This window comes from Maniola hyperantus, chromosome 2 (genome assembly GCF_902806685.2).
Source record: "Maniola hyperantus chromosome 2, iAphHyp1.2, whole genome shotgun sequence".
Taxonomy (NCBI): domain Eukaryota; kingdom Metazoa; phylum Arthropoda; class Insecta; order Lepidoptera; family Nymphalidae; genus Maniola; species Maniola hyperantus.
Genome location: NC_048537.1, coordinates 13,636,061 through 13,654,261, shown reverse-complemented (window position 1 = coordinate 13,654,261; position 18,201 = coordinate 13,636,061). Strand labels below are relative to the sequence as shown.

At 37.8% G+C, this 18,201-nt stretch overlaps 2 protein-coding genes and 1 non-coding gene across 9 annotated transcripts in view; 2 read left to right on the top strand and 1 right to left on the bottom strand.

Annotated features, from left to right (window-relative positions):
* LOC117992918 (glycogenin-2-like) overlaps positions 1-16,020 on the top strand; it is a 172,376-nt gene extending 156,356 nt beyond the window's left edge. For 2 of the 7 annotated variants that reach the window (XM_069506787.1, XM_034980642.2), the window contains 8 exons: positions 873-1,008; positions 3,310-3,484; positions 6,854-7,016; positions 7,723-7,849; positions 8,506-8,677; positions 10,951-12,105; positions 12,428-13,325; positions 15,174-16,020. In XM_069506787.1, the coding sequence (XP_069362888.1) occupies positions 873-1,008; positions 3,310-3,484; positions 6,854-7,016; positions 7,723-7,849; positions 8,506-8,677; positions 10,951-12,105; positions 12,428-13,325; positions 15,174-15,655 (3,308 nt within the window). In that variant the 3' untranslated portion in view covers positions 15,656-16,020. Of the gene's footprint in view, positions 1-872; positions 1,009-3,309; positions 3,485-6,853; positions 7,017-7,722; positions 7,850-8,505; positions 8,678-10,950; positions 12,106-12,427; positions 13,326-13,891; positions 13,935-15,079 lie in introns of all 7 variants that reach the window. The other 5 variants (XM_034980657.2, XM_034980665.2, XM_069506808.1 and 2 more) reach the window with 5 other exon arrangements.
* Positions 16,021-16,766: 746 nt separating this feature from the next.
* TRNAD-GUC (transfer RNA aspartic acid (anticodon GUC)) lies at positions 16,767-16,838 on the bottom strand. Its single transcript has one exon. It is a non-coding gene; the product is annotated as a tRNA-Asp (tRNA).
* A 354-nt stretch (positions 16,839-17,192) lies between these two features.
* dnt (tyrosine-protein kinase Dnt) overlaps positions 17,193-18,201 on the top strand; it is a 60,576-nt gene continuing 59,567 nt past the window's right edge. The window contains exon 1 of the mRNA XM_034980770.2: positions 17,193-17,633. Within this exon, the coding sequence (XP_034836661.1) occupies positions 17,543-17,633 (91 nt within the window). The 5' untranslated portion in view covers positions 17,193-17,542. The remainder of the gene's footprint in view (positions 17,634-18,201) is intronic.

The following is an 18,201-nucleotide window of genomic DNA, read 5'->3' as shown; positions in this document are numbered from 1 at the left end:
AAATGATACAGACAGATTCTACTCTAAATTTGTACAATTTGACAGAATTTTAAGTTACGTCACTCTTCTCGCAAGCCAGCTATTTCTTCGATACGCCCGATGCGGCTGACGTCATTCGCATTTTCAATATTGAAAAATGCGTTGCGTGCCTATTGCAGTTCTTGCAGGTCGTATCATATCTCCATCCAAACGATATAAAGATCTAGTAAAAGATAATATCAAACCAAATTCATGCAGCGAGGCATTCGTGCTGAAAGCTTTCATATTCAAATAATGTTCTATCAAGAAACAAACTATTTTCTTTCTGCATTTCCTTGACCTACTTTTTACCTAGATACCTACTGGTACTTATGGCACTATCTTTGACTAAATTTAACTTTTACACGAATTCAGTCATTACGCAATAAATAATTTTGTAGGATCAAAATGTTAGCTTACGCTTTTATTTGTTTAGTGTAGCAAATACCTACGTAATTTTGTTTGCCTATCCGTCCTCGTATTAGTAGACAAATAGATTTGGAATGTGATTTTATGAAGTTGCAAGCACATTACTGGAACAGAACAGTCTGGTCATACTCATGAGTGTGACTCGAAAAAGGTATTTGAAGTCACACATTCCAAATATTTGATATGAAGACAAGCACAATTCTATGTATATTTTAGCGCTTGGACGCACCCCCGGCGGAACCCAATTGGTTAATTATCACGCCATTGCTTTAAAAATAAAATACATCACACCACAGTAATGTGTTCGAAGCTTAATTTGTTACCGAAAATATCAGGATATCTAACCAATAAACTGTTTAAAGAGGTACATACCCTATGTATTATTTAATTTCTAATGATAATTTATTATTTGTTTATTTTAATAGATCGAGCATGGGTAACGCTTGCCACGAACGACTCCTACAGTCTCGGCGCACTGGTGGTGGCGCATTCGTTGCGTCGCTCCGGCTCAATATACCCTGCTGTGGTGCTTATTACCCCTTCCGTCACTGAGGCTATGAGGTAATTATTGTTAATTTTGAAAATGAGAATGTAAACGAGTCGCTCAGTTTACCCTGCTGTGGTGCTTATTACCCCTTCCGTCACTGATGCTATGAGGTAACTGATGGTATGAGGTACTCTATGAGGTAATTGCTAGTTTATTCAATAAGATGGTAAACTAGCCACTCTCTCATTTTACCCTGATGTGGTCCTCATTACCCCCTTCTGTCACTGATGCTATGAGGTAACTGTTAGTGTAGTAAATAATAGATGATGCCCGCGGCTTCGCCGGGTGGATTTAAGTTTTTAAAAATCCCACCGGAACTCTTTGATTTTCCAGGATAAAAAGTAGCCTATGTCCTCTTCTGTGATGCAAACAACCTCTGTACTAAATTCGGTCAAAATTGTTGATTTCTTTTTAATTATTAACGAGCCAATCGCAAATGTCAGTAGAAATAAGATAAATATACGTTGGCCGGCGTTCGTGTTGATGCTAATGTTATAGTACGCGACCGGTCAAGATGGCAATCGTAATATGAGGCGGGGAGGCGCCCCGTATGCCCGCACGTCACACGCGCTCGCCCTCGCCGGGTTTGCGCTGGGGCTGTGCGGGTGTGTGCGAGGCGTTTCCTCCCCGATTGCCATCTCGCCTCGGTCTATTGGTATATTTTGGTTCTACACGCCTTCCGAGTTCTGACGCCATGTCGTTCCATGCAAGACGCTACTAGACAAGTGTCCGGGTTTGCACGGGAATTACGCAAGCTTGTATTTTTAAATTTTTCTTCAATACTTCCTGTACCCATGAGTTTGTTGACAAAATTTCTACGTTATAAACATGAGTTGATTCTGTCCACAGACCAGAAGTCTCTGTAATTCTGTCTAACCGTAAAATACTAGGAAGGTTTTTTTTAATTTATTCGTATTGGAAGAACAAAGGGCTAAAAAACAACAGGTTACCAAGTTAAACAAAAACAAAATAAGTTACAAGTTTCGTTAATCAAGACAATTAAGATATCCCGATTCCCGGAGCATCCTAACATTGAGATGAAGCCTGAAGGTAGTAGGTTCTAAAGAGATTTAGCACTTGGCCAAAACACTTACGCGATATAAGTAAAGAACTTTGCAGTCATAAATGGAAACGTATTAACCTCAGCCCTCTTAATATGATATTAGCTAAATGTGGCTCCTAATCAGCTTCGGAAGAACTTCAGAAATTCAGAACCGGAAAAAGGGGGAAAAAAATCGGTTAAAAACTTGTAGCCTGTCATTTGTCAAATTGGTTCCAAAGTGGTTCCAAATAATAAGAAGAGACAAAGTATAATGTTGACTGTGAACTAGCAACATGTCCTATCTCAATTTTTTTTTACTCTACACTATTTCGTACTCCGCAGTGTCAAGTTCAAGATAATTATCTAGTTTGTAACAACAAAAACACTTATACCAGCGAGACATCACCTACACTCGCAAGTGTCAAAAACCACATCTCCATGGCTGCCATCGTCATGGGGCATCCAGACTTATACAATGGATTGATTGTTATTTATATCTGGCGGGAATGGACTATGAGTCATATTTAATTGTTAACTATTTGAATCAACATATTTTGTGTCATGTTTAACATCTAGCTGATTTAATTGTTACGTTAATGATTTGTGACGTCACAGGAAGTATCATTTGGTTCAATCACTTTGCAATTTGTAAAATACCGGAAGTTAAATAATACCAACCTTTAAAATATGTCAGTTTTGCTGTCCCGTCAAATTAGTATAAAAAGCGTAGGTTTAATAAAAATGGCGGTCAATTGTGAGAATTAAGTCGAAGGCGCAAGCTATGCTTAAAAATACAGTGAAGTGAAATTGGAAACTGACTATTATTGAAGACCATCCCTATACTTCTGCAACACAAGCGTTCCTATACAATCACCATTATGTAGCTGAAGGAAACAAGTTTTTTCATCAATCCTGTAAAGTCTGTCCCGTCTTTACTCACGCACGCGTCGTGGTTGTAACAACCACGACACAACCGCGACGCGTGCGCGAACTGATACTCCTGGAAAAAGGACCCCGGATGGGTTCGAAACTAGTCGGGCTAACGTCGACTAAACACGTGAGTAAAGCCGGGACAGATATTATAGGTATATAATGGAAATCACTCACGATAGTTTAAACGCTAAAATCCTGTAAAGTTATTAAAATTGAAAAACCTTTGAGATTGAGATTAGCTGTTGTCGCTTCACAGTCGATACATAGAAGAATTTTAGGACAAATACCTTTCTGCTATTGATAGTATCACCAAAGTAATATCACAATTTGATATCCTCAGAGAGCGTCTTCGCGCAGTATTTGCGGAAGTGGTGGTAGTAGACGTGTTGGACTCAGGGGACGCCGCCCACCTCGCACTGTTAAGGCGGCCCGAGCTCGGCATCACCTTCACAAAGATCCACTGCTGGAATCTCACTCAGTATGAGAAGTGCGTCTTTCTGGATGCCGATACACTGGTAAGTTTTAATTCCGTCCAGATTCCGTGTTTTGCAAATACAAACTACAGTGATGTAGAAAGTAGACACCGATAAGGATTCCTCTTCCCGGTTGGTGCGCTTCTAAGTTCCATCTTAGCTTAGACCACGTCATGATCTCCACTTTTATCGTCAGCTGACATTAAACCTACCTAGTTAACATCCGCTAACTTGTCTTCTTATTGATGTCTTTACATATATACCATTTACTGGTGATGGTTTGCCCTCTCAATCTATCTATATGTATATTATGATTGTTTGTTCCCCTGGAAAACCATAAGGCCTTCATAAGAATTTTAAAGGAACAAAAGTGAACATGAACGATACTCAAAGACCAAACGAATAGGCATTTTCATGGAATCAATTACAAATAGTCGCAGATATCCTAGGTACATTGTAGCACAAAAATTATGAACAAAATATATTTTGTCTACGAAATCGGTTTAATCTTGAACTACTTAATAAATTAGTTTCGATAGCATGGAATTAGAATTTAATCATAAACTTCCTATTTGATATGTAAATCGTATGAGAGATAATTTACTTAGGTTGGTAATTGGTACTGTCTAGCCACATAATACCTTATGAAAATTTATTGAACGATCTACATTGTATTCAAATTGACAAGCAAGCGTATGATACCCCAGTAATTGCAAATCAGTAGTTCTCGTATTTATAAACTGTACTATAGGTAGATTGTAAATTATGAATGGAAAGAACAATTATTGTTGTGATTGGCTGAATTTATGCTATTCTTGTTGCAACAATGCATTGTAGCCAGTAGTGAGCGAGCGTCAACCAATTAGAGGTGATTGTGACCGTGACATTGTAGCTGTCATTCTATCGCAATCGCGGCCCAGTTGTAGAGTCAATCCTGAGACTGAGAGTGGTATTATTAGTGCTGACACTGAATTAAGTTAACTTGTTACGTTATCAAACGTTGAAGTCATTAAATCTATTTCTAATGTAATGGTTATTAAGATAGGATATTTAAACGAATCTTCTACTACAGGATTCATTTAAACAAATATGTACTTAATAATATTCAGTATGAGAAAAATCTAATGTTGAACCATTAGTAGGGTCAATCAAATCAATGAATAAATTGATCTAGTCACGGTGTGTCAGAAGGATCTTGAAATTTTTAAACAGTTAGGTACTGCAGCAATGGTCTATGGTACAGGAGTAGTATAAACTAATCGTTAAGCAAAAACCCTGGCGTGTTAGAAGTCGAAGCATCGAACTCATAAGTTATTTTTTTTAATGCTTTTTAAAGAAGAAGAAAGTAATAAGATAAACGTAATAAAGATCCAGCCACTAAATGAAGTTGAGATGGCCCTAATGTTGAAGTAGTTAAATCTAATTCAAATACAAGCGTTAATGAGATTGTAAATAAATGCAAATTAAAAATTGGTTGACTTTATCACGTTATCCGAAGAATCGAAAATGGAAGTTGTGAACTAGTAGCAATGAACTAATCGCAGTATTGTATTTTGTATGGTAGTTATTGAATAGTTGACGTGTCAGATGAACGCCATTAAATCTATTTCTAATGCAATTGTTTATGAGATAAGAAAGTCAATGTTGCCGGACACGGTCGTTAGCGCAGTAACACGAGATGACGAGAGGCAACCGTGGCCCAAATACTTGTTCCCGCATGTTCCCGTCAATTTTGGAACTCTTCCAAATCCATAATACACTTTCTTTCTAACAAAACACGATGACACGAAAGTGGAATCACGACAGAGTTTCGCAAAAAATGTCCACAGACCAGACATCCATGATATGTTCGTTATAGTAACGACGTAGTTTATACGTATAAACATAATTATCATTTAAGTCATTGAGTTATTTAGGTGCTTTACGTGGGCGTTGTTCATTCATATTTATATGCTTATGATGCTTGTCTGTTTATTTGTTTGCGCAAATACCACGAGACCGATTGAGAGGAAACTTGATCTGTTCAAAAGCATTTCAATTTTGACTTTACTCAGACTTCCGGCACTGTTAAAATGAGACAGCGTTATATCACTGGCATAAAATTAATTAAAACGCTTAAAATTTAACTCCTCACGAGCCATTTGATTAACTTTGTGTCAATTTTCATGTCAAAAGTTAAAATAAAAGTACGATTTTAGTCCCTATTTCAAAGGTGAGAACCGTACTTTTGACATGCCAGTTCACCCGTAGAAAAATGGCGCGTGAGGCGTCATTTTCTACGGACTATACTGGCATTAGTTTTAACTAAAACACAAGTCTGCTCCAATTGCCATCTATGGAAATATACCTTCTCATCAGATCTGCAGGATCCGTAAACCTGCAGATCCGATTCCAAAAATGGAATTGGATCGGGGATTACACCGTGTCCAGCATCTGACCCATACCCAAGCAGACGTTGGATTTGGGACCAATTTTAATAAAAATAGGTCCACTAGAACTGTAAAGCTTACCTGAATTTTTCATGCCAACGAAGGTATGAACAAAATATAAAGAGAGTCAATAAAATTACTTACCATAACTAACAATTACTCATTTATTTGCAAGATCGTGGTTTTAACCCCGAAAATTACAATCTTGGTCATAAAACTCTAAAGTGAGAGAAACGAATGGCATTCATATAATTATGCCAGTTTGAGTGGATCAATTGTATGAAGCATCTACAGAGTTTTTTTTATCACAGGTTAACATGTCAAACGAAACTTTGATAAAACAATTCGATAAGTACTGTTTGATCACGCGTATGGTGTCGTGAAATGCAGTTAAACGTACTTTATCTTATACTAAATTGTTAGATTTTCATGATAAACACTCATGAACAGAACATGTCGAGTTACATGCTAAAATTATAACATCTCGTTATTATTAGGATTTATCTAAAGTTTATCATGAATGATATGTTATTATTATTTAAAGAACACGCAAATATATTAGGTACCTATTAGTGTATATCGTGTTAACTGGTTTCGTTAAGATTGAAACTTGGACTTATTCCTGTAGAGTTTTTGTCAATATTCTTTTGTTTTTCGAGGATATCCGTTAATTTTAGCAGTGTTCTTTTACCTACTTTTCGATTATGTGTGTTTTGATCAACATTTTATTAAAATGTTCTTTAGATACTTTCTCGAGGAGAGGGACGCATATAGGTCCAAAAATTGAAAATATCCTCTTCCCCAAGCATAATGTTAAGAAACAGGATCTATGTAAGATCAATGGACTACATAGGATTGAACATATTTATTTTTTATTTTTTTATAAATAATATCTGTCCCGGCTATACTCACGTGTATTTATTTTTGTTTCAATTTTTGTTCAGTAATTCGATAAATATTTTATTTGTTTTTTTATTCCTAGATCGTCCAAAACTGCGATGAGCTGTTTGAGCGTGAGGAGCTGTCAGCGGCGCCTGATGTTGGCTGGCCCGACTGCTTCAATTCTGGAGTGTTTGTCTACAGGCCCTCCGCTGAGACCTTCAGTAATCTCATCACATTCGCCTCCGAGCGAGGCAGTTTTGATGGTAATTCAGGTTTTTGCTAAACATAGTCCATAAAAGCAACTTGGAGCAGTTATATCTAATTGCCTTGCTCAGCGAACTACAATCTTTCTTTCATTGTTATTTAAAAATACCGCTATAGAAGTCCCTAGCGCTTCGAGCGTTGTGAGGTCAAGCAGTTCTTAGAAATGCACTGACTGCTCTTGACTTGCCAAGCTGTTAACTGCATTGGTCAGTTACGATATACTTTGTAAGTGATCATCTGCTTAAGCTGTTTATATCTGGACGCTTCTTGTTCCATGAATACTTGTAGCAAGATTTTCAAAAGGGCTATTCAAAAGATCACTGTGCTTACTGATAAGTGTGAGTATCGTCACTGGTTGTTTGTACCTACCAAGAAAATATGAGAATTCAAAAGCGAAATGACTGTTTTAAAATGTCTGGTTCTATACAAATGGACTGATTTACCTACTGCATGCCTAAGAGTAGGTAATTCTTCAAAATGTTCTCAAAAGTAGGTATGTGAAATCTACCAATCCAAATTTGGCCAGTGCAGCGGCGTGGTAGAATATGGTTTAAATCCTTCTCATTCTGAGAGGAAACCCGTGAGGGACCTGTTATAGGTTGATATGGTGAGGACTGATGATGAAGACTTGGGATTGTTGAATATTACAATAATATCAAATAATATGTAATTTTACTGATTTTCAAAATGTTTCTTTGCCAACAGGCGGAGATCAAGGTCTACTAAACTCATATTTCTCTAATTGGGCGCAGAGCGACATTAGCAAACATCTTCCATTCCTCTACAATGTCACATCGGCTGCCTTCTACTCTTATATACCTGCCTTGAAACAGTAAGAACATTTTTTTGAGTCAGCTAATCGCCAGTTTTTTAGGCGCTCCGCCCACCTCCCACAATCGGTGACAAAAATGAAACATACAGAATGCAAATTGTAATCTGTATGTTTCAATTTGCATAATTTGTAAGGTGCCTAAATTGGCATGAATTTAATAAGGCCTCTCTAGTCAGGAGCAACATTTATATAGAGGTTTCAAGCATAACCTAATTAAGTAACTATTACCAGTTTATTATTTTAATTAGCTACCTATATTTTTCAAGCATCACGATTTTAGTTTTGAGGAATTCTGGGTTCAGCTATGAAAGACAAAAAATTTAGATTCAACTCAATGATAAAGATGATAAAGGTACCTAGGTAGGTATACATGTGCCGATAGTCTGAGACAGGCTGAGATATCAATCGGGGTATGAGGCGGGGGAATGCCCCGCACACCCGCACGTCACCCGCGCTCGCCCGCACTGGGTTAGCGCGGAGGCTGTGGTTGTGTGCGTGGTGTTCCCTCCCCGATATCGTACATCTCGACCTGTACTATAGGTACTTTTGTGCCGAATTCAGCAATTGCCCTAAGAACGCCTTTCTGAAGACGCTTGTTTGGAGCTTTCCTTGGATTGTTAAAGCATTAACATAATACTTGTAATGTTTCCTTCCAGTTATGGTCAGAATTTAAAGATAATCCACTTTATTGGTGCCGCGAAACCATGGCTACAAAATTTCAACTGGCAATCGCGCTCCGTCGATGCGCCGGAACATTTGCGAGAATTCGTACAACTCTGGTGGGACCTGTTTGTTGGCCAAGTCCACTCACAGCTAGATACAACCATGGTAAGTTATAGAGCTTGACTGTACCTAAAGATCTTTTTAAAGTTTTAGGCGTGGTTTATGTAGATGCGGCAAGTGGCAGTACACGTGGCGTGAACACATTGTTCATAGACACAGACGTGACAGAATCCGCTCTCTGGTGTGCTCGTAAGCTCGTTCACACCACACGCGGCACGCCATACTTTGTCTACCACTACTCTGTCTACTTTGCTACTTCTACCACTCACCATTTTTCTATATAAATTGCACCATAGGAATATTTTCACAGAACCCCGTAGATCTAGTGATATTGTCAGGCTGTAATTTGATGAATTTAGACCTGTCGTGGATTATACGTGCGTGGTTCTGTGTATATACTCCTATAGTCCTAATTCGGTGGCACACAAAACGAAAACTATTTTTTACACTATCCTTGGCAGTGTCCTTTTTGTTAACAGCTATAACAGTGACAATTACTTTTGGCTACACAATAGTTTGGCTAAGTACGCATTTTTAGTGGTGAACACAAAATAGTTTCCCGTTTAGTGCTAAGGGTGCAATCTTTTTCACAAAAGAAAATGAATATCCTATCAATTTAAAACGGTACATATTGTGATTTAGCTTCAAATTTCTAAATTAAACTAAAATACTTATAAGCTCTAAAAATAGTAGGTACCTACTATCCTTTTCTTCAAGGGAAATTGTGATAGACCTAATTTTAGTTTTTTTTAGTAAATTTAGTTCACTTAAGGAGAGTTTGTGTACAGCCGAATTAAAATTATGTCTAGCTTAAATAAACTAGCGTATAAAAGATTGGTTAACTCGATTTTTTAAGGGTAACGCAGGTTAATTATTTAGTTTCAAAAATTCTACCATTTTAACCAATCAGCTAGTTTGTTCATTTCTGTATATTATTAAGTATGTAAAATATAAGTCTTTCATTCAAAGATAATTAAAAAATTTAAGTGGTAACTCCTTCATTTAAAATGTGTCATTGAATTTATAACTGTCTTTTCTTGGATTTTTTACCCCTCTGCTTGTCAGTTAATTAACAAATTGATTCGGTAGGTAGTTTAACCGTGAAAAACACGTGAAGAAGTGAAACAAACAGACAGACACCCAAACTCACTTTCGTTTTCAAACAACAAATTTCTAACCGTACATTACATACAAGTCATGGCCTGAAAATTAGATATCAGATCTAATATTCAGGCCATGACTTCAGGCAATGTACGGTTAGAAATTTGTTATTGTTATAAAAACTATAGAGCTTCATTTAATAATTAAAATATTAAATTTAATAAACGTGGCGCCGTTATTCGATATTAACACCAGTTAACCGTATTACCACGTGTGGAATGTTGTCGCATTGCTTTGTGAGTTATTAGATCCAATATCAATTACCACAATGGGATCAAATGTAATACGGCTTCTAGGATTTCACGGTTTACGACCGCAAGTACTTAGCGATACCCTTCATAAAGTCTAGTAAGTCAATCCATTCTCATATTAGTGAACGATCTGACCAGTACAACATGTGTTCTAAGCAAACTCCCGAGGAGTCTAATATTGAGGAGGTGAGACTCTGCAAAATTAATAAGCTTAACTCGATTAGCGACTCTATTGATTCTTATGTTGCTTATATTCAAAATTTGAATTTAAAATTTCGTCTTAACTTTTTTATTCTTATTTACTTTAATTCCTCGGAATTTCTATAAAATGTATTTCAAGATTTTGTTAAAACTTTTCTCTTTGTAAATATTATTTCATGTTGAAAGTGTTTCTTACAAAACTAATGCTTGCCCCCGTTTAAGCTTATGCATCGTATGTACATTTTACGCACCTTTTAAAGTTTTTATTGCTAGTGCGCCAGTGAACTAAATGTTTCTCCAAAATACTAACATTTTCTAACATTACCGAAATTTAATCATTGCTTGTTTTAATTTGGAAGGTTTGCAGTTTGGGCTTTATGGATTAGATGGTGTTGGTATTTTGGTGAAATGAGCACCGGCTAAATAAACATGCAAAGGTTTTCGATATTGGTTTTTAAAAACTGGTCTTATTTTATAATTTGATTAGTTTCAAGGTTGTGTCGGTCAATACCAGCGGCATATACATCTACCACGTCAATACTGTTATGTATGTTTATTTAGTATAGTGCTATGTGTATAGTTATTAATGCTTGATCAAAGCCATGCACCGTATTATAGACACATTATTTTTGATTGCGTGAAGCTTTTATCAAGTCTATTATTGCATGCTTAACTACTGAGCTGTTTTATCGCTTCAACCGGTAGGATGTGGTCGTAGAAGACTTTCTGGAGATACCTCAAGAAGAAAGAGTCGATTATAATGAACCGATGGGGAACATTATTTACTATGAACCATCATTAGATTCACATTCTGAATTTCCGTGGCATCATCCCGATAGCCAAGCTGTAGATCTCGAATTTAATGTGCCAGAAATTGATTTGAATGAATTTCATAATCCATGGGATAGTTATCGAGGAAATATCCCAGCTTATATAGCGGATACTAAACAAAATGAGCAAAAGGCAGATGATCATCAGGAAATAAGAAAATATGCCTGGGATTACCATCCACAACAATATCAAAAGCAAACTGAAAGCCACAATTACGAACAGATATTTCACAGTAAAGAACATAATGTACAGTATCATCACGATCATCATACTTCTAAATATAAGGAAGATGTTTGGCAATCTAATCATGAATCTAGTTCTAAAGATAATGTAATGAATATACATGTAGAGATACCTCATAGTGATTATCATCATCATCAACACCATGAGACAAATCACCAACAACATACACAAGACTATCATCACAATGTACCACAATATCACGAAAATACACCCCATGAACATTCAAGCCTCAGCGATCAATATACACAAGAACATAACTATTCAGAGCCTCATCACACTCATGAATATCCCTACGATCACTTTAGTAAACCTGAAGACAATAGCAACATATTTAATCAAACACAAAATAACGAATCTCATGTTGGTAGTCACGTATGTCATAAACATAGTCTTCAGGATCACGAACCACACGTAGGTAAGAAGTTAAACGGTTTTACTTCCTCTTTACAATTCGAAAAACAAAATAGACCTCAAGTATACACTGTAATGATGGATCACGTAAAGGTAAAAATAGAAAATCATCGCATACCAGAAGAGAAAATGAATGGATATGTGTCCGACGACGAGAGTGATATTTATGACGAAATAACGCCAAGGCATCCATATGATGGCTTTTACCTAAGGCACAGAATGACTATAGATTCACGTGGGCGTAAAATCTGCAGCCACGAAATACCCGTAAGATCTCCTTCACCACCGTCAGAGAGTTCTGAAGAATTTGAAGACGCATTGGAAACATTCCCAGAGGAAATTACGGATAAGGCATTAAATGGGGATGATAGTCAAGTAAGTAGTTAATTTGCTCCGTATAAATAAATAGGTCAGAAAACAAAAATAGGGTCTATTGAAAGATTTACCTAATCATTCTTTAGGTACCTAGGATATCATAAAAGCTTGTGTGTATTTTTGCATGTAGAATGTAGATAATTATTGTATACGAACTAGATTGCACGAATTGTATTAACAAAGCTATATTTCCTAATAAATAACATTTTAACATAATTTTATGTAAATTATATAGCTATTATAAGCCCTCAACATATTTCATAACCATAACCAAATCAAATCTTAAAGAATCCAAAATAATCGCAACATTACCATGTTACAGACTGGTGTAGCTGGTAACTTGGCACGCGTTGTACCGGGAGAGCCACTGCAACAAGAGGCAGTAGATGAACTGACCAGGCGACAAGGTTGGGAGACCGGGAACATAGATTACATGGGTGCTGATTCTTTTGACAACATCTTGGCAAAGATTTCACAGACATTGAGCCAGCCACCAAGTTCAGAGCAGCCCGAACCCTCAAAGGAAGTGTCACAACCTGAAGCGGTAGCCGATCCCCCAAGTGCACCGGCACCAGCTGAACTTGCGTCAGAACCAGAATCTGTAGCCTCAGAACCCATGCTTATTGAAACTCCTTCAGAAAAGCTAGTAGAGACACCAGTAGAAAAGGAAGTAGCAGCACCCGAGAAAGTTGAATTAACTCCTAGTGAAGTAGCTCCAATTGAAGTTCCTAAACCAGTAGAATCTGGACCGATAGAAAAGTCTGTATCCGAAGCCGAGGTTCTTCCCACAGTAGAGGCTGTCAAACCTGTCGAAGAAGCTCCCGTGGCTGGAGTTCCAGTTCCAGCTGATGAGGCTCCCGCTCCTGCTGAAGTCACTGAAGCTGCAAGTAAACCAGAGGAAATTATTCCTGTTCCAGTTGAAGCAGTGGTAGCATCAGTGGAGCCTGCTACAGACGTGAAAGAAAAGACTGAACCTGAAGCCGCTGAAATACCAGTAGTTGCTTTGGAGGCATTAAAAATTGATGAAGCTCCATCAGCCGCAAAAGTCGAGGCTACAATAGACCAGGCAGCGCCTACGCCTTCTGTTCCAGAACCCACACCTACAGAATCAGAGGCAGCGAAGCCAAAAGAAGCAGCGAAGCTAGAAGTTGCATCTGACAGCCCACCTCTAGCTAACACTCCGTCCAAGGAAGAAATTCCCGAGACGCCCGCGGCTAAATGTGAGTAGCAAATGTAATCGTTCGCGCCGAATACGGCTAACCGAACGGCTTTGCACACAAATCTCACCGAGTTCATTTTGCAGTTTCATATTCTTATACTAATATTTTTGTAAATTGGTGTCCATCTTTAAGGGAGACGTTGCATCTTGCTGATTTTTGGCTGCTTTCAGCTTTATAACCAGGGAACTACGAGGATGCATAGTGGGGAATTTGTCTGAGGTCCAGCTACAAAAAAGACTGGTTCATTTTCATACCCTAACTTCATCTTAGTTCTGTAAAAAGGAAGAATCAGCTAAATTGAAAATGAAGCAATCCAGCCACTAGGATTTTTCATAAATCCCACTACTCATTCCCACTATTCATATCTCGCGCATGTGAGGTGTGTGAAGGTACCCTTCAGGCTACATATACAGAACAAAACGAAACAGCTACAGATAATAGATTTTTTCGACGGATCCCCTAAAGTGGAGACACAGGTGTTTTTCTTTTTGTGCAGTTTTGTGTTCTTTGGTTTTATTGTTTACTGATTTTGTATACGTTTCAAAATTCGTTGTTATTTCACCCAGCTACCGAGGAGGCAGCGCAAGAGACGCGGCTTTGATAGAACAGGTAATAACCACATGCCACTTGGACTCAAAACAACCTCACATTTGCTCGAACCTCTGAAGTTACCATCCATGTACATATACAGGCCTGCGTGAATAAGAATCAGTCTGATTTACAAAATTTGATTGATGACCATCAGTTGGATTCACGTTCAAGCTCAGATTGTATTTTTGATTGCAAATAAAAATGATGTCATCGTGAATCGTTAATTCTGGCAAATAACGTTAAAAAAGACGGAAATAAATGATTTCTCAAGAGACAAAATAATTTGTTGGATATATTATTGTGGATTCGTTTAGTATGGAATAGGTCAATCTATATTATTACTATAATATGCCTCGATGGAAGATTCAAATAAAGATTCAAAGAAATGTGTTTTCACTTTTGAATCAACAGCTTTGAGTTGCGCTCTTACATCCTAATCTTTATTTTAAAATTCGTAGTAAATTGCGCGCTGTCTATGTAAATTCCTTAAATACATTTTAATAGCTAGATAGTTGGATTGCGTCCAAGTGTACAACACGTAGGGACGTTTGGTTAACGTCATCATTTTAGGGCACTATTTCTGGGTTTCTAACAGATCTGGGACTGGGATGACCATTGCATTCTTATTGATGCCTTATGATGACTCTGCCTCATCTGCATTCATTTCTTTCATTACCTACTGTTACCAATTCTTCCTTAATAATAATTGTGTAAGGTGACGGGCTTTCATAAGTGCATCACTTACGACCATTAATGATCATCCATACTTTCTCTTATGGTTTATTTGCTTCTCCATAATCAACCACTCATTGCAAGGAACGTTATTAGATATTGAAAACCACCATTACCTATCATTAGACACGAAATCACGTTCAAACGCAAAACGCTACCACCGAAGTATAATACGAATAATATTTTTATAATTAGGTACAAAATCAATAGTTATCTCTTTGCAATAATGCTACTGCAACTTGAAAACCATTCCAATAACAATTATCTTTCCTAGTAAGTACTTCATTACGATTAAGTTACGCTAGACACGATATAAATAATCGTCCTTGTAATGTATCTGCTATACTTCGCTAAACTGACCTCGTTCTAACTTTCCGCATGCATCGTTTTGACTTAACCGTGTAGCACTGTTTTCGCAAACTTTGTTCCAGGCCCTAACCGAGCTTGCTCTCTAATGTGACCGCCCTACTAACGCCACATCTAACCGAAAGAGAGAATAAAGGCGGGAATAAATTGGTTGTGTAGCGGAGGAGCGCCGCAAGCCGTCGGGGAAGCTGCAGCTGCGGCCGCCGCTCGTCGCCGACCCGGCGCTGACGCCCGACAGCGAGGCCGAGGATGCAGCTGCGCTCGCGCAGTCCATCATCGCCAGCGAGCTGCGCACGCCCACGGTCACCGAGCCCACGCCACCCGCGCTCTCCCCCTCCGTCGCACCGCCCCCCGCAGACTCTCGCCTCTCCGTCCAAGAGCCCGCGGTGCCCACCCCTCCCGTCGGCGCCGTCTCGCTTTCACAGATCGGCATCAAGTCCAAACCGACCACCGCCGCCCAAATAGAATCGTCTGTCAAGACCGACTCCGCACCTTCCACACCCGAGTCACCCAAGCCAGCCGACGTGCCTAAAAAGAAGATAGTCAAAAAAGTAATCAAGAAGGATAAAGAGGGCTCGTCGAGCGGCGAGGCACCCGTTCCGCCGCCGCGGAAGAAGGAAAAGAAGCCCAAAGAGAAATGAGCGCCCGCGCTTCGCTCCCGAATAGTTCCTCTGTGCCATAAATTGTAGCCTCACCTTTATTTAATTTCGTATTTGCTTAGTGTATGTGTAACCGTTTTTATATTTTATACTATTGATTAATATTATAATAATTATACTTATTAATACTCGCTATCACACGTCCATTTAATGAAAAAGAATAATGTACTATGTAATTTTTATTGTTATACCTACCTATAGGATGTGTTGTTTTAATAAACAGTGATGTATTTGGTTTATATTTATTTGAAATGATTGGGTACTTACCAAAGCCGATTGACACGTCTATTTATTAAGAACGAAGTGTTGTTCAAATATTTGTATTAAAAGTATATTTTGAATAACAATTTATTTTATTTTTTCCACATCAACAATCTACACTGGACAGCAAAGAAACCGGGCCACCCGCTACCTTTGAACTCTGATTCGATTTTCTCAAAAAGTCTAAAACTTACAACTCTGAAAGTGACTTGAGAGTTGTAAGTATATACCTACCTACGTACAGAAAGTGCGTTTCATAGTAATTAAAATGAATGGAAAATCATTGGGATTAATCAATTGATTAAGTGTTTATTGAGGATTTCACAAAGAAGAGGACTCCAAGTCCCAACTGTTCAACCCTGATGATGCAGGGCACAGCACTCCTAAACTACTCTACTACTAACTAACGTCTCTATACGAACTTAGTGATTCAGGTACTGCAGATGGTGCAATATTGTTTAAAGTAGATACCAACCATAGACTAGGTACATGATTCAACTTTGGATCCCAACTCTTCAATCCTGATGCTGCAAGGGGATTCGGGAATTTCCGATGGTGAATTGATATTTTAGGTATTAAGCTACGGCTTCACGATTACACTCCACGTCCGAATTCCTCAAACCTGATGATGCAGGATACAGTAGGTAGGTATTCCTAAACCATATAGATGCAGGAACTGTTCCTGGTGAAATAATATTGTAAATGCCGAGCATTTACAAAAAATGGACTTCCGAAGACATTACAATTTTGGCCGGAACTTTGCAGACAGAGAAAATGTAAAGTTAGTAAATAAAAGAGCTAATTAAAAAATAATAGAATCTATAAAAAAAGTCTCCCCGGCGGGGAATCGAACCCCGGTCTCCCGCGTGACAGGCGGGGATACTTACCACTATACTACCGAGGATGTATCAGTTATGTTGAAATTTCATAACGTTATCAAATTGTTTTTTATTATTGTTATTAAGTACAATAGCAAAATATCGTAAACATTACATTGGAACCTATTTGTTACTTAATAAAATATGACCAAAATACTAAACTTAAAAAGATTAAAATTACTTCAATAAATAAGATTTCTCATAGTGCCATCTAGCGTTCTTATAAGGTAGCTCTTCATCGTAGTTGTTTTCTAAACCTTAAGCTTAAAGCGTGCGCCGCAAGGTGTCACTCAACCCCAAAGCGTTTTTTACAGCCAACGAGATGAAGGTGAACGAAAACGTCGACAGCTGGCAACTCGCAATATGAAATGAACAAAAACCAGTTTTACGTTTTAGTTTAGCGGAGATAACGTTGCGGAGAGCTTGTGCCGTCGAAGATTATCGAAAAACAATCCAATTATTATTGTTGATACGCGATATTTGCTCTAATATAGTCACTATTTGACGTGTACATGAATAAAGATAAAGATTTTCGGTTAGTTACGATCTTAAACTGTGTAGTTATCGAAGATTTCTTGTGAATTTATACATTTTATCCGAATGTGTAATCTCTTTTCGACTTAACGTTGGACGGGTGGTTGAAAATGTGAGTTAAATATTGTTCTGGTGAACCATCGAAATATGAACATTTTCGGTTGAGAACCTTTATTTTGGAAGAACTTGTGTTAAAATGAGGTGGCTAACATTTCTGTTACTGTTGCCGGCTTGTTTCGGACATCTGAATGTTTATTTGAGCAGCGCCGAAGTGTGGCGACTATTGGGTGAGTAATTCTTCTAATATTTACGTTTACAATACATTATGTATACGCAAATCGGTGAAGGTCAACATTGAGAAGAAATCACTAGGTATCGAAGAAATTCGAGCTAGATAAGTAAGTACCTACCTACCTATTCGCCATCCGGACATCCGTAATCAGTGCTGAAACTGTAAAATTAAAAGGCAAAACTTCAATCTACTGAGTAGCTAGGTAGGTACTTATCTTGTTATCCCTCTTCTAAGATCAATGCCCAACTGTAACAAAATAAGATAAATTTATACATATATTAGTCAGTTTTGAAATAGGTAAGAAGTAACATTGAACCTACCTAGTTCTAAAAATTACTGGTCTTAAATATCTGGTTTACCGTAAATAATTTACTTTTAAATGCAAAAAAAACTAAGTGTGTTGAATTCGCACTGCCCAATACCAAGAACACAAGTAACATTAATTTAATGATAAATAACGATACATTGAAAATAGAAGAGACTACAACATTTTTGGGGATAACCTTAGATGCGAAGCTTCAATGGGGCACCCATATATCAACTCTTGCTAGCAAATTAAGCTC